Here is an 18,799-nt window from a genome sequence, read left to right as displayed (position 1 = left end):
AGCATCATTTTCATAAGCTATTTAGGCAAAGTATAATTATTGACTAGTCTTTTACTAAATTTAGATTACTCAGCATCACTGATAAGCTGTTAAGCTGTTATGACCATAATACCAAAACAGCTGAGATGACTAGTAACTAATGGGAGAAAACTGTGTACACACAGGTATGGAAACCTAAGATGTAAGTTCTGCCAATTCTTTTTTCTAAATTTCAACTCCATGGTTATTGGAGTAGAAAGCAGAGTTCTATTGATTCATAACATCACATTTGACATTTTTCTTAACCTTTTGTTAGGTTCAGGGAGCAAGTTTCCGAGGTTGGAAAGAAGTGACTTCACTGTTTAATAAAGATGATGAGCAGCATCTCCTGGAAAGATGTAAATCTCCAAAGTCCAAAGGGTAAGTCACAATTGTGTAAGAAAATGATCATTTCAGGAGAGGGAGGAAGTCACTGAGGAGGTAGAAGTGAAAACTTGATGGCATAAATACAGTGTAACTGGACACGCTGTGGGGTGTGGCAAGTCCCTGTTTCCCTCCCCACTGCGTCTGTCCCTGTTGAGTGGCAGATGGTCATGGACTTCGTGATGTGTGCTTCGGAGTTAACATCCCCCTTGTGAATAAACAGAAATGGGCTGGGCACCGTGGCTCATGCCTGTAATCCCAGCACTTTGGGAGGCCAGTGCAGGCAGATCATAGGGTCAGGAGTTCGAGACCAGCCTGGCCAACATGGTGAAACCCTGTCTCTACTAAAAAAAAAAACAAAAAACAAATTAGCTGGGCATGGTGGCATATGCCTATAATCCCAGCTACTTGGGAGGCTGAGGTGGGAGAATTGCTTGAACCTCTGGGAGGCTGAGGCAACAGAGCAAGACTCTGTCTCAAAAAAAAAAAAAAAGAAATGCGTTGTTCGATGAAAAACAAACAAACTATACTTTGGATAAAAGGTCATGAGGGTCTCTGTTGGCATTTTGAAAGGTTATGGAAACGTGGAAAATAACTTAGAATTATAAATTGAACTTATTAGCCTTACAGCAGCCTGTAGCCACACTTAAGATTTTTAGTAGTTTCAGAAAAAAGCCAAATCAAAACAGCAACATCAAAAAACGACTGTTAAAAATGCAAAGGATTGACTGGTAAACTGTAAAAGATTTTAGAAAATTTAATAAATTTAAACTGACCTTGCGAATTTATCATCAGTGTTTCAGAATTTTAAAAGTGTAAAGTTGAAAATATAAGTTCAGTGACTACCCAATGATATTACCAATGGCATATTTACTCTTGTGTTATGGAAAGTTGTTTGATTAGAAGATGAATCCTGGTGAGTCGACAAGTACAGAGTTTGCTTTTGTTTGAGGACTGTGGGCCCCCGGTCTGCTTCTCGGCACTTTTGTGCACTGAGGACAGACACGTGGCCTGGCATGCTCTGATGGAGCTGTGACTTCACCAATCCTCATCTGTAGAAGACGGGTAAACTGGTTCACCTGCTGATGAACTGGTCAGGTGACCTGCTAATACATCAGCATCTGGAAGGAGAGGGCCTGGGCACTGGTGTTCTTACAAATGTTCCCAGGTGATGCTCACGGACAGTCAGGGTGAAGAGTAGTTGAAGATCTTTCTTCAGTAGCTGTCGCTCACTACCATTTCCTTTTTATAGTAGATGGTGTTCTGAATTCTTATTTTTGTTGAGTAAATTACCTACTAAATGCTTGACACAACCTTGCTATATTAATAATCCAATTGCAAACCTATTTGAAAAATTGAATAGATTTCCCTCCTGGTTTCTTAATCTAGACCCTGGATTCTCATAGATCTGATTTGCTCAAAATCTTGAGTACTACCTTCCTATTGCCTTGAGGATCTCTCTTGTGTAATAATACTTATTTCTTGTCAGAACTAGTTATTTGCTTATGTATTGCCAAGTGGTGTCCTAAAATATGGCTTTTACACACTTCATTAACAACATGTAGTGACTGATTTTTCCTTAACTTTAATATTTGAAACTTTTCATATAGACTTGTGTTAGTTTTCTAAACAATTTTTTTAAATTTTAAAGAATTTTATGTTTGTAAAATGGATACAGCTTGAGGCCCTAAGACCACTGGGTCACCAACACCTAACTCTTTCATCTCCTATAGAACTAACTTACGATTAAAAGAAGAGTTGAAGGCAGAGAAGAAATCTGGATTTTGGGACAATTTGGTTTTAAAACAGAATATACAGTCTAAAAAACCAGATGAAATTGAAGGTTGGGAGCCTCCAAAACTTGCTCTTGAAGACATATCGGCTGACCCTGAGGACACCATGGGTGGCCACCCATCCTGGTCAGGCTGGGAGGATGACGCCAAGGGCTCGACCAAGTATACCAGCCTGGCCAGCTCTGCAAACAGCTCCAGGTGGAGCCTGCGCTCGGCAGGGAGGCTGGTGAGCATCCGACGGCAGAGTAAAGGCCACCTGACGGACAGCCCGGAGGAGGTGGAGTGAGGGGGCTGCGTGGCAAGTGTGCCCCGGCGTGGTGGCCTTTTATTAGTATACCATGTAGTTGTTGAGTCTTTTCTGTTAGAAGGAATAGAGTCTACTTTTTGCCTATATTTCATATTTGGACCTCTGTTTCATTGTTTAATGAACTCTCACACACACTGTGACTCCTTGGTGAACACATGCAGGGATTGTACATTTGATTGCCTTATTGCAGAAATACCCATCAGTCCATGTTTTGCAGAAACTGGAGATGTGAATTTTTGATGCTGTCCCATAATACAGCAGTAATGATTTGCAGTTTGCCACAAATCATCTTCATGCTGCTCTCTGTCCTCGTTCTGTTTCAGGACTTCTATCCCTTTTTCTTGTGTGTAGCACATACAAATGCAGCAGTCATGCAGTTCTTTTCTTTTGCCAGAAAATTACAGTCAGGAGGTAAGATGAATCTTCCAAAGTTAGGTTAAATTTTGTTTAACTTGACAAATTAAACTTTGTTCTTATTAAACAAATATTTAAACAAATAGTGGAAAAGCAAAGGTTATATTTGGGTGTAAAATGTCAGTATCTCAAAATGCATGTTCATCTTTTGCTGAGGGAGGAATAGCCTCTTGTGTGTGCACTGGATAGTAACCATGGTTCTTTTTTGGAATTTTATTTTTACCTCTTTTGAACTTCTAAATCGGTTCCTTTATTTTCTTAAAACATTTGCTCTCTCTTTTGTTTACAGATTAAAGAAGTATGATGATAATTTTATTTAGGAAACATTGTCTTGCTCATTATAGAGTGAAGACTGTGCATAAAATACTGAAGTGCCTCTTTTTTATTAGGCTCATATGTTTGTTCTTGCAAAGCGAGATGCCGATTGTGATTGGTGTTAGATCTGTGAGAAGCTGTGTCTTCTCCACAAGAACCAACAGCCAGTTTGAGAGCATCTCGCGCTTTTTTTCTGTCTGCTTTACTGTCCTTGACAATGTGATCCTGCACAGTATCAGGTGCCAGTTATGTGTCCCTGGCAGGTTGGCACTTATCAGCAAGTCCTGCAGATATCTATCTTAGGTAAAAGTGGTTTGAAAGAAAAGGTATATTTTTCTTTTTTGTTTAAAAGCAAAATAAAACCTCCAGTTACACTGTGCATTCCCCTCACATACAAACAAGACACAAACCCTTTCCTGAGTTGCTCGGCATGCACTTGTGTGCTGTTTCATGCGTGTGGATGTTCCTTCCACTTGCTCCTGTGGAATAACTGAGTGTGCCTGATGACAGAACACACTGCAGTGTTACCAGCGTCTGCATGTTTTTTTAATAGAACAGGTTTACTTGATCTGTCATCTGTTATGGGAAAGACAGCAATTACTTTTGCATCAACCTAATACATCCATTCATCTAGCTAAATCTATAATCTGTATCAATCGCTTATACCTATCAATCATCTGTATCTATTCACCTACCCTCTGTCTGTCATCTCTCAGTCTGCATCCATCTAGCCTTCTGTCAATCATCTACTTTTTTTAATAGAATAAGAAGTTTACTTATCAAGTCTTGAAAGGGGGACATGCTTCAAGTGGTGTTCAAACAAAAATTCCAGTTTGTATTAGAACCTTGAAATGGTGAAGTTGTGGAGGTTTTCTTTGTTCCATAATACAGAGACAAGTTCATAATTTTTAATGTAACAGTTAAGTTGACAAATCATAAGTTTCCTCAGGTAAACAGTCGTAACTGTCTTTCTCCCTAGAGAAGTGCTTGCTGGGATAGTAAAAACATTCACCATTTCATGACTTCTGCAAATACTTTCAAGCGGAAGTCAGTGTAGGCTTGTTTTTGGCTAACATGGTCTTGCTGCGCAGGAATGTAAACACTGTGTTTGAAACTCTGGAAATCACACGTGTGTGGGGAGATGGGGACGCTGCCCACGTAGTGGGGAGCTCTGTGGTGTGATGGCAGCGGTTGCTGTGCCTCTGTTGGAACGCTAAGTGCCTGCAACTCACGTCAATCATAGAATTGTGACGCACATTTGGCAAAATAGTTCTTTATGCTATTTCTCAAAATTTGAGGACAAACTCAGATTGGGATTGGAATGTGCACTGTAAATCAGATTTTTCTTATCTACAAAGACTAATGTAAAAATGATTTTTTCTTCTGTGCCTGATTAAATTAACTGTGGTTTTTAATATAAATATTTATTGGTGTGCTTTGGGAGAAAAAATATCTTTTCTTGAAAGAACTTACCAAAGCAAATTTGTTATCTTCACAAGTTAATGGGAGAATGTGATTTTTATTCTGGGTGTTTGAATTGTGTAAACACACAGCTTCCCTGTGTGGAGACAGTTGTCCTGTGCTCCTTCTACTGTACTTTTTAAATTTTTTAATAGGAAAGTGATGGGTTTCAGAGAAGGGTTCCTCCTTAGTGTTGAGGCTTTTTAAAAATAAAAATATTGTTTCTAAGCTCTTTCATTATTGGTTTGCATGATTACTGGCATCTGCTTACGATGGCTTTAATCACTCAGAGCTAATGGCACCTTTCCTATTTAGCCTCATTTTAGAATGCAGTAAACACATGTGGACTTTTCACGAATAAATGAGCAACTTCAACCTTGGTTTTCAAGATGTGTCTTTTGCGTATTTGAATGGCCTGTGTGTGACTGAGTCCTCGGTGCAGGGCCCTCCACTCTGGAGGGCAACAGTGTGGCGGGGCACCCCGGCTGCTGTTTTTGGTTCTTTATTTCATGAGTTCTGTCCTTAAGCAAGATTTTACTCCTCCGAGTGGAGAAACATGAACATAGTAGCAACAATTCTTTCTATTTATCTTTAGGAAAATGACCATCTCTTAGGAACAAGTCTTTTAGAAAGCAGCGGCCTGTTCTAGAGAATGCTGCTCACTTCCCGTGGGAGCGGGACCCTGGAGCCCGCAGTGCCTTTGAGGCCGCTTTTTGGGTGCAGATGCTTTGCAGGGAGGCGCAGGGCTGTGTGGGATCCCTCTTCTCAGACCTGCATCCTGAGCAGGTGGACTCCCCGGCCTTCCTCGCTGACCTCATGGGTGAGTGTGGACTGCACTGTCACCTACTCCACCCTCGCCGGGGAGCATGGATGGCATGGGTGCCCACTCTGCCCCCCCAGCCTTGCCTGGTGCCCTCAGAGCCTAAGCCTGAGCTTCTCACCCACACCTGCCATGTAATTCCGATCGTCCTCTGGCTGTCTCACAGGTGAGGGAACCATTCTGCCCTCTCTTACTCTCCCAGTTTAGTTTTAGCCATGAATGCGCTTTGAGTTTTTTTGGTCATTCTTCAGTTGATATTTGCTTGATCAACCAAAAGACCAGCCAGCAGGGCACACTTGAGTCAGCTCTGAAGAGATCAGTTGGCTAAGGTGACTTTTCCAGATCAACATTTACTTGATCATTTTCAAAAAACAAAAAAAAACCCTCAACTGCACTGTGCACTCTAGTCTGGGTGACAGAGTGAGGCCCTGTAAAAACAACAAAAAAATGCTTGGAGTAGTCCAAAGGTTGTTTAAACAGTGCTGAATGACTGAGATAGCTTGCTGCTGCTGTTTTTTTCCTTCTGGTAAAAAACCAGTTTTAGCCCAGCTGATGAGGTAGGAATGCACTGTGAGCGGCCTCGGCCTCGGCCTCGGCGGAAACGGAGTGGCCCTCCTCATCCAGGTGCTGTGTTGCTTGGTAGAAGTGTCTCTGCCTGGGGCTGCGACTTGCGACGTGAACTCTCTGACCCAGCACCCGCCAGAACCAACATCTGGGGATTTAAACTGCAGCAACAAGTGATTCCCCTCTTGGCCTGCGGTTCTGTCATCCCAAAATTGTTCATAGTGGTGGATATAAGACATCAAAACGAGGGCTGAATCAGATGAAATTATGCTCAATTCAGCCTCAGATTTAAGTGATTTATTGTTTTGTAGTTCTTCATACCTACTAGAGCTGCTGTGGTGGCTTTGTCAGTGGTTGGCAGTGGCCACCAGCCCTCACCCTGCCACTGGGGCTTGTGCATTGACATCTGGTTGTTGCTGCAGCCCTGAGGGGCACAGGGGCAGGCCACCGCCACCACCTCTCACTGGCCGCTGGGCTCAGGACTGCTCTGCTGTTAGGGAAGCTGCAAGTCCAGCCAGTTGACTGCACCTATTTAAGGAAAAGCACTACTCTGTTACCTGAGAACCTTTGAGATTCCTACTGTGAAGGAAGAATCACATGGAAATGAAAACTTAAGCTTTTAGCTAATAACAGAAAAGTGAACTAGCTTTTGGCCGTTGTCCAAAAGTGTAAAATTCTACTGAAAGAAGACAGCTCAGTACTTCAAACATTGGAGCTGCGCTGTTTGGTAGCCGAGCAGTCTCTGCAGTGCCCGGCAGTGCCCTGAGGCTGCTCAGTGTGGCCCTTTCACTGAGGCCTTGGCCCGCAGCACCAGCCCTGAGAAGGGGTCCCGGCTGTTGACTTCAGGCTCTTTTCTGTTTATAAACTCAGTGTTCTCAGAGGGCTTTGAGGAGAAAATAGTGAAGCTTGAAGGATATTGGTGAATCTGTGAAATACTGAATACTTCCTAATCTTAGATTAGGTTTTCTGCATCTTAGATTAGTCTTGAATAGCTATAAGCAAAGGTGCTTGTCTGTTTAAACACTTTAATTGTAAAGAGCTAACGGCAGGAGGCACGGGGTTTGGGCGGGTGAGGGGCCTTGCGGAATACAGCTGGTGCCCATCAGCCCCTGCTGGGAATTCAGCCTCTGCTGGGAATTCAGGACTCACTGGTGTAGTTGCTGTAAAAGCTGCCACCTCCAGGAAGACAACTCTGGGTGTTTGTGGTGGGGGTGGTGTAGACAGTGACATTTCCCGTGAGGTTTGGGCAGGAATGCGGGGCCTTGGGAGCGAGGCAGCAGGCGGGCAGGCGGGGACGGGTCCGTGCTCAGAGCCACATCACCCCCCGGCAGCATCCTGAAGCCCACCGAGAACTTGGGCTGAGTGGTGTGGCCCAGCGTGGGAGGCAACTGGCACCACACGTTTCTCCGGTAGCTTCTTTGGCTGTGAAGTGTCCAGGTTAGGGGCTGATCACCACCACTTCATCCGTGGCCCTTTTTCTCCTGTCTTGAGAGGTCAGCGGAACGGTTCCATGGAGCCGCCCTCCCTTCAGCCCAGATGCTCACACCAAGCTTCCTGGTTGTCCTTCTCGTCCTGGCTGTGTTCAGGGTGTTCTTTCTGTGGGGCGTCTCTTCCTTGCTGGGCTGACAGCCCTGGGACAGCAGGGACGCCACACCCCGGGGCACACTGCTAGGGACCCTTGTGTAGTGAGGAGCCAAGAGCAGCTGCTGTGGAAGGAAGGCGATGTTGACTGGGATTACCAGTACAGGTCCTGACAACTGGAAGGTCACAACTAGTATCCAGTGTGCCTGCCTGCCAGGCATCCCTCTGCCCATCCTGAGGTGGTGATGATGCCACCTGTGAGGCCCCGTCCTGAACTCACCACCGTGTGGGTGTTAGTTTGCACCTCCGCCTCAGAGACCCTGTTCCTCCTGCACAACGGGAAGCAGCAGGCCTGTCTCTTAGGACTGCTGTGAGTCACTGCGATGGCCCAGGAGCCTGCCACGTTCTGAGGTCGTGAGCACAGCACCCGTTGTTGTTACTGGGAGTTCTTAACCTGCGGGGGGCGGGGACTCCCTCTAAGGGCAGCACGCTGAGTACTGGCAGCCTTATTGATCCAGTCCTGCGGCTAGCCCCGACTCTACCTGGGAAGCCACAGGCTTCATTCACAGCGACAGCCGAGAAGGTTTTACTTTTAAATGGCATCAGCAGGTAGGTAAGAGTTGATGACGCTGCTGGCAGGTGAGGGACCGGCTGTGGACTTCCATCCCTGGTTCCACCTGCCCGCCTGGGCCAGGGTCTCTGAGATCTTGGATGTGGGTTTTATCTCCTTGTTGTCAATACCTGGTGCTTTTATCTATCGTCAGTACCCTGTACTTTTACTTCTCTGCTATGTTGACTCCTGAGAACATCAGATTTAACAATGCATTTATTTTAAAAGCCACTTTTTCTTGGCAATCTGTATTTTTTAACACAAGACAATCTGATGTTAGCGCACTGGTGTGGGCGGCCTTTGATGAGGCAAACCCACCTTTTGCTGCCACGTTGCCTCAAGAACACGGGTCATCTGGTGATGCGGACACATTCCCGTTGGAGCTGGAGTGTCCCCCTTGCTGCTGTGAAGCACAGTAAGACGTGATAAATGATACATTTTAATAGTTGTGTTTAAATGAAAGAATTTTGGGGTGAATTTTACCTCTGTTCTTAATCTTTCTGGAATGTGTCAAAAAATATTAGAAAAGAATACTGACTATTCACAAAGAAACACGGTGCGTGTATACCTGTGGTGCTTCCTAGATATGCCATCCGCTGTCTCAGCAGCTCCACCTTGGATTGCGGGGAAGCGAGGCAGCCCCTGGAAGCCTGGGGTCCTGCTGGTGCCGTCTCTGAAGCTTCGCCTCTGCCCGTCACGTGCGTGTCCTGCTGTCTGGCTGCGTGCGCGCTTCATGTACCTGCTCACCCTGAGGAGGTGCAGCTTCCATGTGGGCATCATGGGAAAAAAGTCATAATTTACCAAACGGAGGCAGGCACAGCCTGGGGTGGAGTCAGCTCAGAGCAGTCCAGGCACAGAGGAGACCGCCTGCCAGGCAGGAATGTTGCAGTGTCTGGGGCTTTCTACTCCACTGGGTTGAAAGCCTTAGGGGGCGTCAGGTCCGTCGCTTTCCGTCTCAACTTGAGCACGGTGAGCCGAAAATGCACCCCTTGCTGACCCCCGCTCCCTCCCCAGGTGAAGGCCATTGGCCTCCCAGAATGTCAAGCTATTAAATTTAGGCAGTGACTTGGCACAGTGAAAGGCTGGGCTGGGAGGGAGGTAAACAAAACAAAATCAGTTTACTTCCCCCGAGGAAGTAAACTATTTTTGATTGAATTAATATATTTCAGTTCCCTGAAGTGGAAAACTCCAGCTCATACGGCCAGCTGTGTTTGAGGATTCAACTAAACTTTCTGCCAAAAAACCTCAGCTGAGAAATAAAACTAGAAGTGAGCAAAATGGAAACTTATTATTTAGATTGTTTATGTACTTGTTCTTAGGTTATTAAAAAATAATCTAATTTTTAAACAGTGACAAGTGGCAGGGCTGCCTGACCATGCTGCCTGCCTGTTCCTGTGGGCTTCGGAAGGAGGCTCGGCTGCCTCTGCTGCTGCAGTCGGCTGGGATAGGCTCAGGCAACATCTATGTGAGCTCCTGTTGCTTTTTAGGGAGGGGACAGGTGGAAGGGCTTAGAGCAGCAACACCAGCCTGTGGCCTTGCCCTGCTGGGCCCCAGCAGGCACTGACACCTGTGTGTGCCACACCCGTCACACACCTGTGCTTTGCCCTTGCCTCCCTTTGGGGCCTTAGCACAGTCCTGCAAGGCTGGCATTGCTGTGCCCATTTTGTAGATGCTGAGTGAGGTCTGAGAGTCCCGCTCTTGAATGCCTGGAATGAGTTTGTTCTGTTGCAGGTGGAATGACAAGTGATGATGGGGGACTGCAGGCTGAGGTGGGGAGGAAGGGCAACCTTGATTCAGTTGTGGCTATGTATGCAGCATTTCCCAGGAATGAGGCAAAGTATCACAGGTGCAGAGAAGCTCACACAGACCACCAGGGACAGCCTGCTCAGGATGGGCAGGCTCGAGGCCAAGGCCACGTCCCGAGTCTGGGCAGGAAAGGGCTGTGCCTGCGCCAGGTCTGAGCCACTGTGAGAGTGTTGGGGCTCCCTTCTGGAAGGCGCCTCCCGCTACCATGACCTCTGGCGTTTCCCTAGGGGGGTCCCCCTCTGGTGTGGGTTTTGGGGTCAGATGCTGAAGTTGGGATCTTTGCACCAAGGCAGACACCTGTTTGGCTCTGAGTTTGTTTTGAAGCTGCTGGGCCCTGATGGGGTTTGGTGCTGTGTGGTTCTGGGGCCTCTGTGTCAAGTCTGGGCCTCCCCTGGCCAGGTGGGTGGCATCCTTTGTAAGGTGTGCGGTGGCCCGAGTACTGTCTCAGGAGGCCATGGCCTATGCCAGCAACATGAGTGCAGCCTGGGCAACTCCCTACTCTGGGCCTCTCTCTACTGATCTGAGCTGTGCTCTGTGGGGTCCACTTGTGGGCCCGGCCTCAGCCTGGCCCGACTGCAACATGTTCTATGAAGTACTCAAAACACGATCAGCTTGAAGGCGCACCCTTCCCAACCCTGGCCTGCTGCTGAGGTCAGGGTCTGAGGTGCTCTCCGTGGAGGAGATGCAGCTTTCAGGCCTGCATCCCAGCTCTGCACGCAGCCCCTGCCACCTCCCTCCCAAATGCCAGGAAGCCACTTTTGTCTCCCTCCATTCTACGTGAAAGCACCTTCCCAAAGCTTCTCTAGTGTTTCAGGGTCTTGGCCCAGGGTGGTGCTTTCACTGGGACATGGTCCCCAGGGTTTGCAGGAGCCAGATTTGGGTCCCCTGCTGCCTCCCAACCCCAGATACCATGGCTGCTTCCTGTGCACCCACCGCGTAACAGCCACCCTCACAGGACACCCACAGGAGACGCCCGCGTGACAGCTGCACTGGCTCCTCCCATGGCTGAGCCCTGGGCCCGGGGAGTAGAAGGCATTGGAAGCAGAAGGGAGACCTGCCCTGGTAGCATGTACCACTGGGGTTCTGAAACGCCCTTCCATTCACAGGAGAAAAGTCAGGGGTGTGGTTGGGGCTGGGCCTTCTGAACTTCAGTTCTTGGATTTCTCATTTTTGTCACACGAGTGCCATCTATTCTGTAACATACTTAATACTCTTTAAAATTGATTAAAGAATTGCTTGCTGAGGAAGCTGGTGGGTGAGGACAGGGTTGGGGATGGTGGGAGGCCCTGTGAAGAGGGGCTTCAGGGCTGGAACTGCCGAACAGCCAGTGGAGGGGCCAAGCCTGGAGAGCGTGGGGCAACTCGTGTGGGAGGTGTTCTCGGGCAGGCTCACCTGCAGCCTCTTAAAGCATGTGCTTTCATAGAATCCTCTTGCAGATCCTGAGGTCCCTGTGCCACCAAAGGTCCAGCTCACCTGGCTGGCTCCTTGGTGCCCTGACCCATTGGGTCCTCTCACCTGTGTGCCACCCCCAAGAGGCTTTTCTTTCTTCTGAAACAGGCCCTCTTCTGTGAACCACTGTCCATTGCGGTCCCCTCCCGTTTGTTTTGTTCATTTTGTTCATTTTCTACTCTTGCTTGTTTCTCCCTTGACGCCATGAAGTCCATTTCTGGGTCTAAATGCTGGTTCTCAACCCTAGAGAGGATCAATGTCCGCACATCAACAGGAAGTAGAGCCGGTGGCATTTCTACCTCACCCAGTGAGGACCAGGGAGGTTGTGTGAGGTGAGGCACAGCTCTTGTGGGGGGGGGGGGGGCTAGTGTCATACCCCCAATCCTGCCTTCCCTCGAGGCCAAGGCTGGGCCCTGCAGGGCTTTGTCCCATGGGCAGACATTTTCATCAGAATTAGGTGCTATTTTCTTTGTGTGGAGCGTGGATTTGATGGAAGGTCATGTAGCTCGGGGAGGTGGGAGCCAAGTCTCTGGACAAAGTGGGAAAACTAGTGGGTTACTGAGTTTTGAAGACATTTCTAGGGCAACAAGGTATCTTTAGGAATTTGGTCCATGGCAGCCTTGGGCAGATATTTAAAAAGACAGGCTTGAACCTGGAATTTGCTTTTAAAGTCTGCCAGCTGCCCAGGGTCATAGGTTCATTTGCCCAGGCTCCTGCACATTCTGATTTTGTCTGTTGGGGCCCAGGACACATGGAGTCTCTGCTCAGTCTCTATCCTTAGAAGGCAGCTTCAAGCCGGGCTGTCAGAGCTGACCGTCAACACACGATGGATGTCCCCGCTGCCCTGGACCGTCTTCCTGAGATTCTGTGTGCCTGCCCACTCCTCCCAGAGTCTGGAAGTGCACTGCAGCGTGTTCCTCCGGCTCCCAGAATCGGACATCCGTTTCATCTCGGAGGAGCACATCCTGAATAAAAGTTATTCTAATTTTAACAGCAGGAAATGCTAAGCTCAATGGTGAACTAGAAAGGCCGTCTCCCAGCAAAGTCTAATGCACCTTAGGAATGTGTGACAATTTATTTGTTTTTATTAAAAAATTTTCTTTAGAGACAGGGTCTTGCTCTGTCACCCAGGCTGGAATGCAGTGGCACGATCAGGGCTCAGTATAACCTCCAACTCCTGGGCTCAAGTGATCCTCCTGCCTCAGTCTCCCGAAGTGCTGGGTGTAGGCCACTGCGCCCAGCCATTGTGACCATTTAAATAGTGATTTTCCCTCAGTGGCTCTGACACAAGAAGCAGACAGGACAGGATGGGGTGGAGGATCGTGGTCAGAGTTTTACTTTTTTCTCCCTTTAAAGTGTTTTTCATTCCTGAGGCCAGTGGGGTGAAGGAAGAGAAACAAATCACACTTAATCCTCAAATAGTGGTTAATTCTCATAATTAACCGTGTGTATTTTAATTTGGCTTTTTTGGGGTGGGGGGAGGTTGACAATTTCAGTTTTTAAATTTTTTATGATGAAAAAATCTATGCAAAAGTATATAGTACAATGGACACCCATAAACTCAGCTACTGAAATTCAATAATGGTTGTATTTGTCATATTTGCTTTGTGTGTGCATACATATATTTAGTTAACCATTTAAAAGTAAATTACCGACAACATATCACCCCCAAGTACTTCAAGATGTATTTCTTAAAAAAAAAAAAAAAAAAAAAGATGCTGTCTGCATAAGTGCAGTATCATTGGCACACCTAACAAAATTAATTTCCTATATCATCTAGTGTGTGTGTGTGTGTGCGCGCGCGCGTGTGTGCGCGCCCAATTGTCTGGAAAATTGGAAAATACCTTTTACCTGTTTTTCCCCCAAAACCATGATCATGCATCATATATGGTGGTTCTGTCTCTGAAATCTTCTCATGTTGGAATCAGGAGCCCCCTGTGTCCCTCCCTTCCCTCCCAGCTTTTCCTGAACACACTGTTGTTTGAGGTGTTTAACTCACTCCTCCATCCTTAGCACTTCCTACAAACAAGAAGTTGGATCTAAAGGCTGGGTTAATCCCAGCTGCTGCTTTCTTTCAGGGTAGCTCTTGGGCCCTGTGCACAGCAGGGTCACATGGTGTCTGACATCCACCATTAGTGGTAACATTAGGCTCAGGTGGTAACAACTGGATCTTTAACCTTACTCCCTTTATTCCTTAAGCGTCTCTCAGTTGTGCCCTCTCTGTGCTTCTCGAGGGCTGTATCCTGGTACCTCTTCTGCAAGCAGAGAGCCAGGGATGTGGCCCACGACGTGGGACAGGTACCTGCTGTCCTCCCTCTCAGATCCAGAAAAGAGGTCACAGCAGTGAAAATGCAGGTGAGATCATTTGATCCCCCCCCACCCCCGCAAATGTAAGCAGCTTTGTGGTAGGCACTAGCAAACCAATTTCCATGGGAATTAGAAACATGCTAACCACCTTGAGATCAGAAGACACTGTTCTGTTTCCACGCTACAGGGATCCTGTGAGTGTGACTCATGTCACAGCCCATCACCTTCCCCTTGATAGATCCTGAATGGAGGAGGAAGGAGAGGAGAACTTGAAATGAAGGCTGCATTAGTGGACATCGCTCACACAACAGCCAAGACGCTACAGAGCCCCTTGCTTTCCTGAGAGGTAACATGATTGTGTGGCCTTTGGTTATAAAGCTGTGTGAAACTGAGTAAGTCAAACTTAATTCAAACTTAATGCCATTGGAACTTTACTCTGGAGTCTCCAAAAGGGAAGAGGGAAGGAGGAAGGGGTACAAGGGTTGAAAAGCTGAGCACTACGTTCGCTGTCTGGGTGATGAGTTCAAAAGTAACCCAAACCCCACACCATGCAACATATTTATGCAGCAGAGCGGCACATGTGCCCCCTGAAAGTACAATTTAAAAAGCACTCAGAAAACTGTTGTGAGTATTGGAAGGAATGCAGCTATGCAGCTGGAGCCATGACGCATGCAGCTGCAACCTCTGCCTTTCTTTCCCTGTAAACGACCAAATGCACTGGAGACGAGGCCCCTGAGATCACTGCTCCTCACTTGGTGGAGTGCACCATCTGTAATGGGGCAAGTCGCCGTAGCGCACACACTGGTCTGTGGAGAACAGCATGACTCGGACATCTCAGCTCCTGCCTGTGAGCAAAGCCTTAACTTTCCCACTGTGGAACACTGACCCTGTTGGTGTGGGGCCCATCCCCCAGGTGGCCGTCCTCTGTCTGGAGCTGCACGCCCCGGCCATAGCGAATAATAACTGAGGATTAAACGCCTGAGCTATATTCATTTCCACCCCACACCTTCTCCCTATCTTTGCCTTTTTTCCCCTGTACTAATACCTCATTAAAGATGGCGCTCTTCCTGCTTCTTCACTCACTTTTCCCGTGCCCGGAGAAAATTGTTACTTAATAGCGCAAGCGCAACATGACGTCCGACCGGGGAAACCGAAACTAACCTGGCCACGCCCTCGGCAATGAGATCATTTCCGCCTTAGCCCAACCCCTTCCCTTCCAAGTGTATATAAGGCAGTGCATTACCGCCATTAAACGAGACTTGATCAGAGCACTGTCTTGTCTCCATTTCTGTTGTCTCTTGTTCCCCAAATTCCCACCCCCTCCTCCAGGGCCTGCTCTGACTATCCCGCGGGCCGGGATAGTCCTCAAGCTGTGTGCTCGAATGCACTCGACACTTCCCTGTATTTTCTGAGCCTCATTTAAGGCTGACAGCTGATTAAGTTGTACCAGCTGTCCATCAGGTAGATCAGAGTCCAGGGCAGTGCCCAACTCTGTGTAGACATGGGGGCCCCAAAGAGGTGCCTGTCTAGGTTATGTACAGAAAAACCGGTTTACTAAATAAGCTGGTGTTTTGAAATGTGACACTTAACTTTTTAGAGGGAAAACATAGTCATTGGGGAGTGACTGCACCTCCGGCTTTCCCCACACGTGGCTATCCTTTCAGCCACGTGTGGCAGTGTGCGCCATCTGCTGGAAGAGCAGGGTTTGGGGAAGGGGTTAACAGATAAGGAGCATGAATGGTGCTGAGCTCGTAGGAGGGGCATGGGCAGTCCCGAGTGAATGTTACATAGGAGAGCCAGGGTTGATGCGGCTGCGGCCTCGTCTCCTCACACCAGCAGGTGAGTGTTAAAGGCAGGCCTCCTGCTGGTGGGCTTGTTTTCTCCTGGCATTTGTGCCTTGGGAACATGATGCTTTCCTTTGTGCCTTTCTCTGACTCAGAGACTGGCTTCATCACCACTGAAGGGCTTGTCACCTTCATGAGGTATTCCATTCTCTGGAGTTTGGTTACTATATCTCCAAGACCTGCTGTTTCTTGGCAAATCTCCATCCACTAGGTTTCTGATTATGTTTGAAGGTTATTATCAACATGCTGGCATCTTTGTCTTTTGGTGACCAACTGTTCCCTTACCAGTGAGCAGTGAGTGGTTTCATCTGTTTCAAGTGTGTCTATCAGTAATAAACAGTGACCACCCCCCACCCCCTCGGTGGCTATCAGTTTGCGTGGATACACTTAAATATTTTTGTATTTTTTGAGACAGGGTCTCACACTGTTGCCCAGGCAGGAGTGCAGTGGCACAACCACAGCTGAGTGCAGCCTCCACCTCTGCCTCCTAAGGAGCTGGGACTATGTTGTGCCACCATGCCTGGCTTTTTTTTTTTTTTTTTTTGGAGAGATGAGGTCTTGCTATATTGCCTAGGCTGGTCTTGAACTCCTGGGCTCAAGCAATCTCTGGCCTCGGCCTCCCCAAGCGCTGGGATTACAGGTGTGAGGGACTGCAACTGGGCCCCATTTAAGTATTCAGAAATTAATGTCTCAGCATGGTTTTTCAGAGTTGCAGGTATTTTCACTTACTGATAAAGGGGTAGAGTTTTAGCTTTTACAACAAGTGATGATATTGATCCCTTTGGCATTATAGAGTTTTAGGAAAATATTTTTTAAAATTAAGATAATTTATTTTCAAGAAAGCTGAACAAATCTGGATGGTGTAGGGGTGACGAAATACCTTTTGAGTTTTGAGAAGTGATTTTTTTTCATTCTTTGGAAACTAGAGTTTTAGAAATCTCTTCTCCCTGGAGACTTTAAAACTGGTGCTATTTAAGACAGAAGGATATGGTGAGAATTTTTATTCTGTAAGAATCTTCAAAGCTCAGCATGAAGATGCACATCTTTCCCTTGGGAATCCAGGTTAGAGAAGTGCAAGAAGGCAGTTCCCTCGGGAGTCTCCTTTCCTGGGAGATGCAGCTCCAGATGGGTGGGTTTCTGGGCAGGAGGGGTGAGGAGGGTGGTGTTTAGTTAACTATTTGGGATCATGTTATGCATCTTCAAAAAGCAATATAAAATATTGGAAAGCTATTTCAAAATAAGGATAATTACCTTGAAGTAATTCTCATAATTCATGGGTAACATTTTTATGTGTGTATTTTGGCTTTTAAAAAAAGCTTTCTACAATGAAAATACATTATTTTTACAATAAAAAGTAACAGGTATAAAAAAGTAATGTTATATAACTTTTAATGGAAAATGTCAAATAGATACAAAAGTATAAATCGGGTTGGCAAGCGAAATACAGGCCAAAATTGGGTCCACCCCCTGTTTTTGCACAGCCCAAATGTTAAGAATGATTTTTACATTTTTAAACAGTGAAAAGAGGTAAAAGGGTAATATCTAATGACATAAGAAAAGTATGTGAAATTCAGATTTTATTGTCCAAAAAGTTTGACTGGCACATAGCCACATGTACTGGTGCGTGGCGTGGCTGCTTCATGCCGCTACCGCAAAGTGGCAAGAGAGCCACATGGCTAGAAAAGCCAACAATATTTACCATCTGCTCTGTTACCGAAAAAGTGTTGAGCCCTGCTTTACACCCCAATGTGTACCTATCCTTGCAGCCTCAAATTACTGGCCAGCCTTGTTTCATCTATAGTTACTCCCAGTCCCACGGATTCAAAGGAAATCCCAGACATCCTATAATTTCATGTTCATGTTGTTGAAATTTAAAAAGTCTGAAAATTCACCAAGAAGATGTAATATATATGCACCAAACATCAGAGCCCCAAAGTATATGAAACAAACATTGACAGAATCAAAGGAAGAAATGGGTAGTTCCATGGTAAGAGTAGGAGACTTCTTTCAGTAACAGCCCACGTTCAGTAATGGATAGGACAACCAGACAGACGATCAGTCGCAAGACAGAACTTGAACAGCATCATAGCAACTGGACCTAACAGACACAACAGCAGTACACACATTTTTCTCAAGTGCAAATGGACCTTTCTCTAGGATAGACAGTATGTTAGACCACAAAACAAGTCAAGAAATTTCAAAAGACTGAAGAAATAAAATACCTTTTCTGGCCACAGTGGGATGAAACTAGAAATCAGTAACTAGATGAAAAACTGTAAAGTACACAATTTTGTGAAAATTAAACAACACTCTCAACCAGCGGATTAATGGGAGAAATCACAAGGGAAATTAGAAAATATCTTGAGATAAATGAAAATTTAAACATAACATACAAAAAACAGGCACAGTGAAAGTGGTAGAAAGGAAATTTATAACTGTAAATACAAATATTAAAAAAATTAAGATCTCAAGTCAACACTAAATTTACATCTGAAAGAACTAGAAAAAGAAGAGCAATCAACCCAAAGCCAGCAGGATGGAGGAAATAATAAAGATTAGAGCAGAGACAAAAATAGAGAACAGAAAAGTAATAGAGGAAAATAAATGAAACCAAGAGTTTGCTGATAACCAAAACTGACTTTTGGCTAAGAGTGACTAAGAAAAACAACTAAAAACCAGAAGGAGGGGACATTACAACTGAGTACTATGAGCAATTATATATCAATGAATTGGATAACCTAGATGAACTGGACAAATTCTTGGAAACACACAGCAGTGTATCAAGACTGAATCATGAAGAAATGGAAAATCTAAACAGACCTATGCTAGTCAAGAGAATGAATTAGTAATGAAAAGCCTCCCAACAAAGAAAAGCGCAGGGCCATATGGAAATTCTACCAAACATCTGAAGAATTAAATCAATTCTCAGACTCTTCCAAAAAACTGAAGAGGAAAGGACACTTCCAAATGTATCCTATGAGGGCAGCATTATTCTGATACCAAAACCAAACAAAGACAAAGACACTACAAGAAAAGAACACCACACATCAGTATTCCTGACCAAGATTTTTTTTTTTTTTTTATCAGTATTCAACAAAATACGGCCAACACAATTCAGGGGAACAT

General features: G+C 46.1%; 2 protein-coding genes across 4 annotated transcripts in view; one reads left to right on the top strand and one right to left on the bottom strand.

Moving 5' to 3' along the window:
- TDRP (testis development related protein) overlaps window positions 1-3,076 on the top strand; it is a 55,064-nt gene extending 51,988 nt beyond the window's left edge. The window contains 2 exon segments of the mRNA NM_001265984.1: window positions 296-399; window positions 2,136-3,076. Coding sequence (NP_001252913.1) covers window positions 296-399; window positions 2,136-2,481 — 450 coding nt within the window. The 3' untranslated portion in view covers window positions 2,482-3,076.
- Window positions 3,077-7,087: 4,011 nt separating this feature from the next.
- On the bottom strand, window positions 7,088-11,534 carry LOC114680155 (uncharacterized). 3 transcript variants are annotated; one of them, XM_077942896.1, is made up of 3 exons: window positions 8,836-11,534; window positions 8,586-8,667; window positions 7,088-7,782 (listed from the first exon to the last, which is right to left on the bottom strand). In XM_077942896.1, the coding sequence occupies exons 1-3, from the start codon at window positions 9,045-9,047 to the stop codon at window positions 7,537-7,539; spliced, it is 540 nt and encodes a 179-aa protein (XP_077799022.1). In that variant the 5' UTR covers window positions 9,048-11,534; the 3' UTR covers window positions 7,088-7,536. The 3 variants fall into 3 exon arrangements, 2 of the variants coding, with proteins under 2 accessions (XP_077799022.1, XP_077799021.1); XM_077942895.1 differs by having other exon boundaries at window positions 8,586-8,670; window positions 8,836-11,531; XR_013396990.1 differs by lacking the exon at window positions 7,088-7,782 and adding an exon at window positions 8,325-8,456 and having other exon boundaries at window positions 8,586-8,670; window positions 8,836-8,978.
- Between the last annotated feature and the right edge of the window lie 7,265 nt (window positions 11,535-18,799).

The sequence above is a fragment of the Macaca mulatta genome, chromosome 8 (genome assembly GCF_049350105.2).
Source record: "Macaca mulatta isolate MMU2019108-1 chromosome 8, T2T-MMU8v2.0, whole genome shotgun sequence".
NCBI classification, from domain to species: domain Eukaryota; kingdom Metazoa; phylum Chordata; class Mammalia; order Primates; family Cercopithecidae; genus Macaca; species Macaca mulatta.
The sequence above is the reverse complement of the archived record's forward strand: the minus strand, read 5'-3'. Positions and strand labels throughout refer to the sequence as shown.

Bases quoted from the DNA above. Each gene is read 5' to 3' on its own strand.
- LOC114680155 (XM_077942895.1), bottom strand. From the start codon at position 9,047: ATGATGCCCACATGGAAGCTGCACCTCCTCAGGGTGAGCAGGTACATG. The intron at 8,671-8,835 runs GTATACACGCAC...TGTGCTTCACAG, and splicing joins ATATCTAGGAAGCACCACAG to CAGCAAGGGGGACACTCCAG. The intron at 7,783-8,585 runs GTGGGTTTGCCT...TTCCTTCCACAG, and splicing joins AGGCAACGTGGCAGCAAAAG to CAGCTGCTCTTGGCTCCTCA.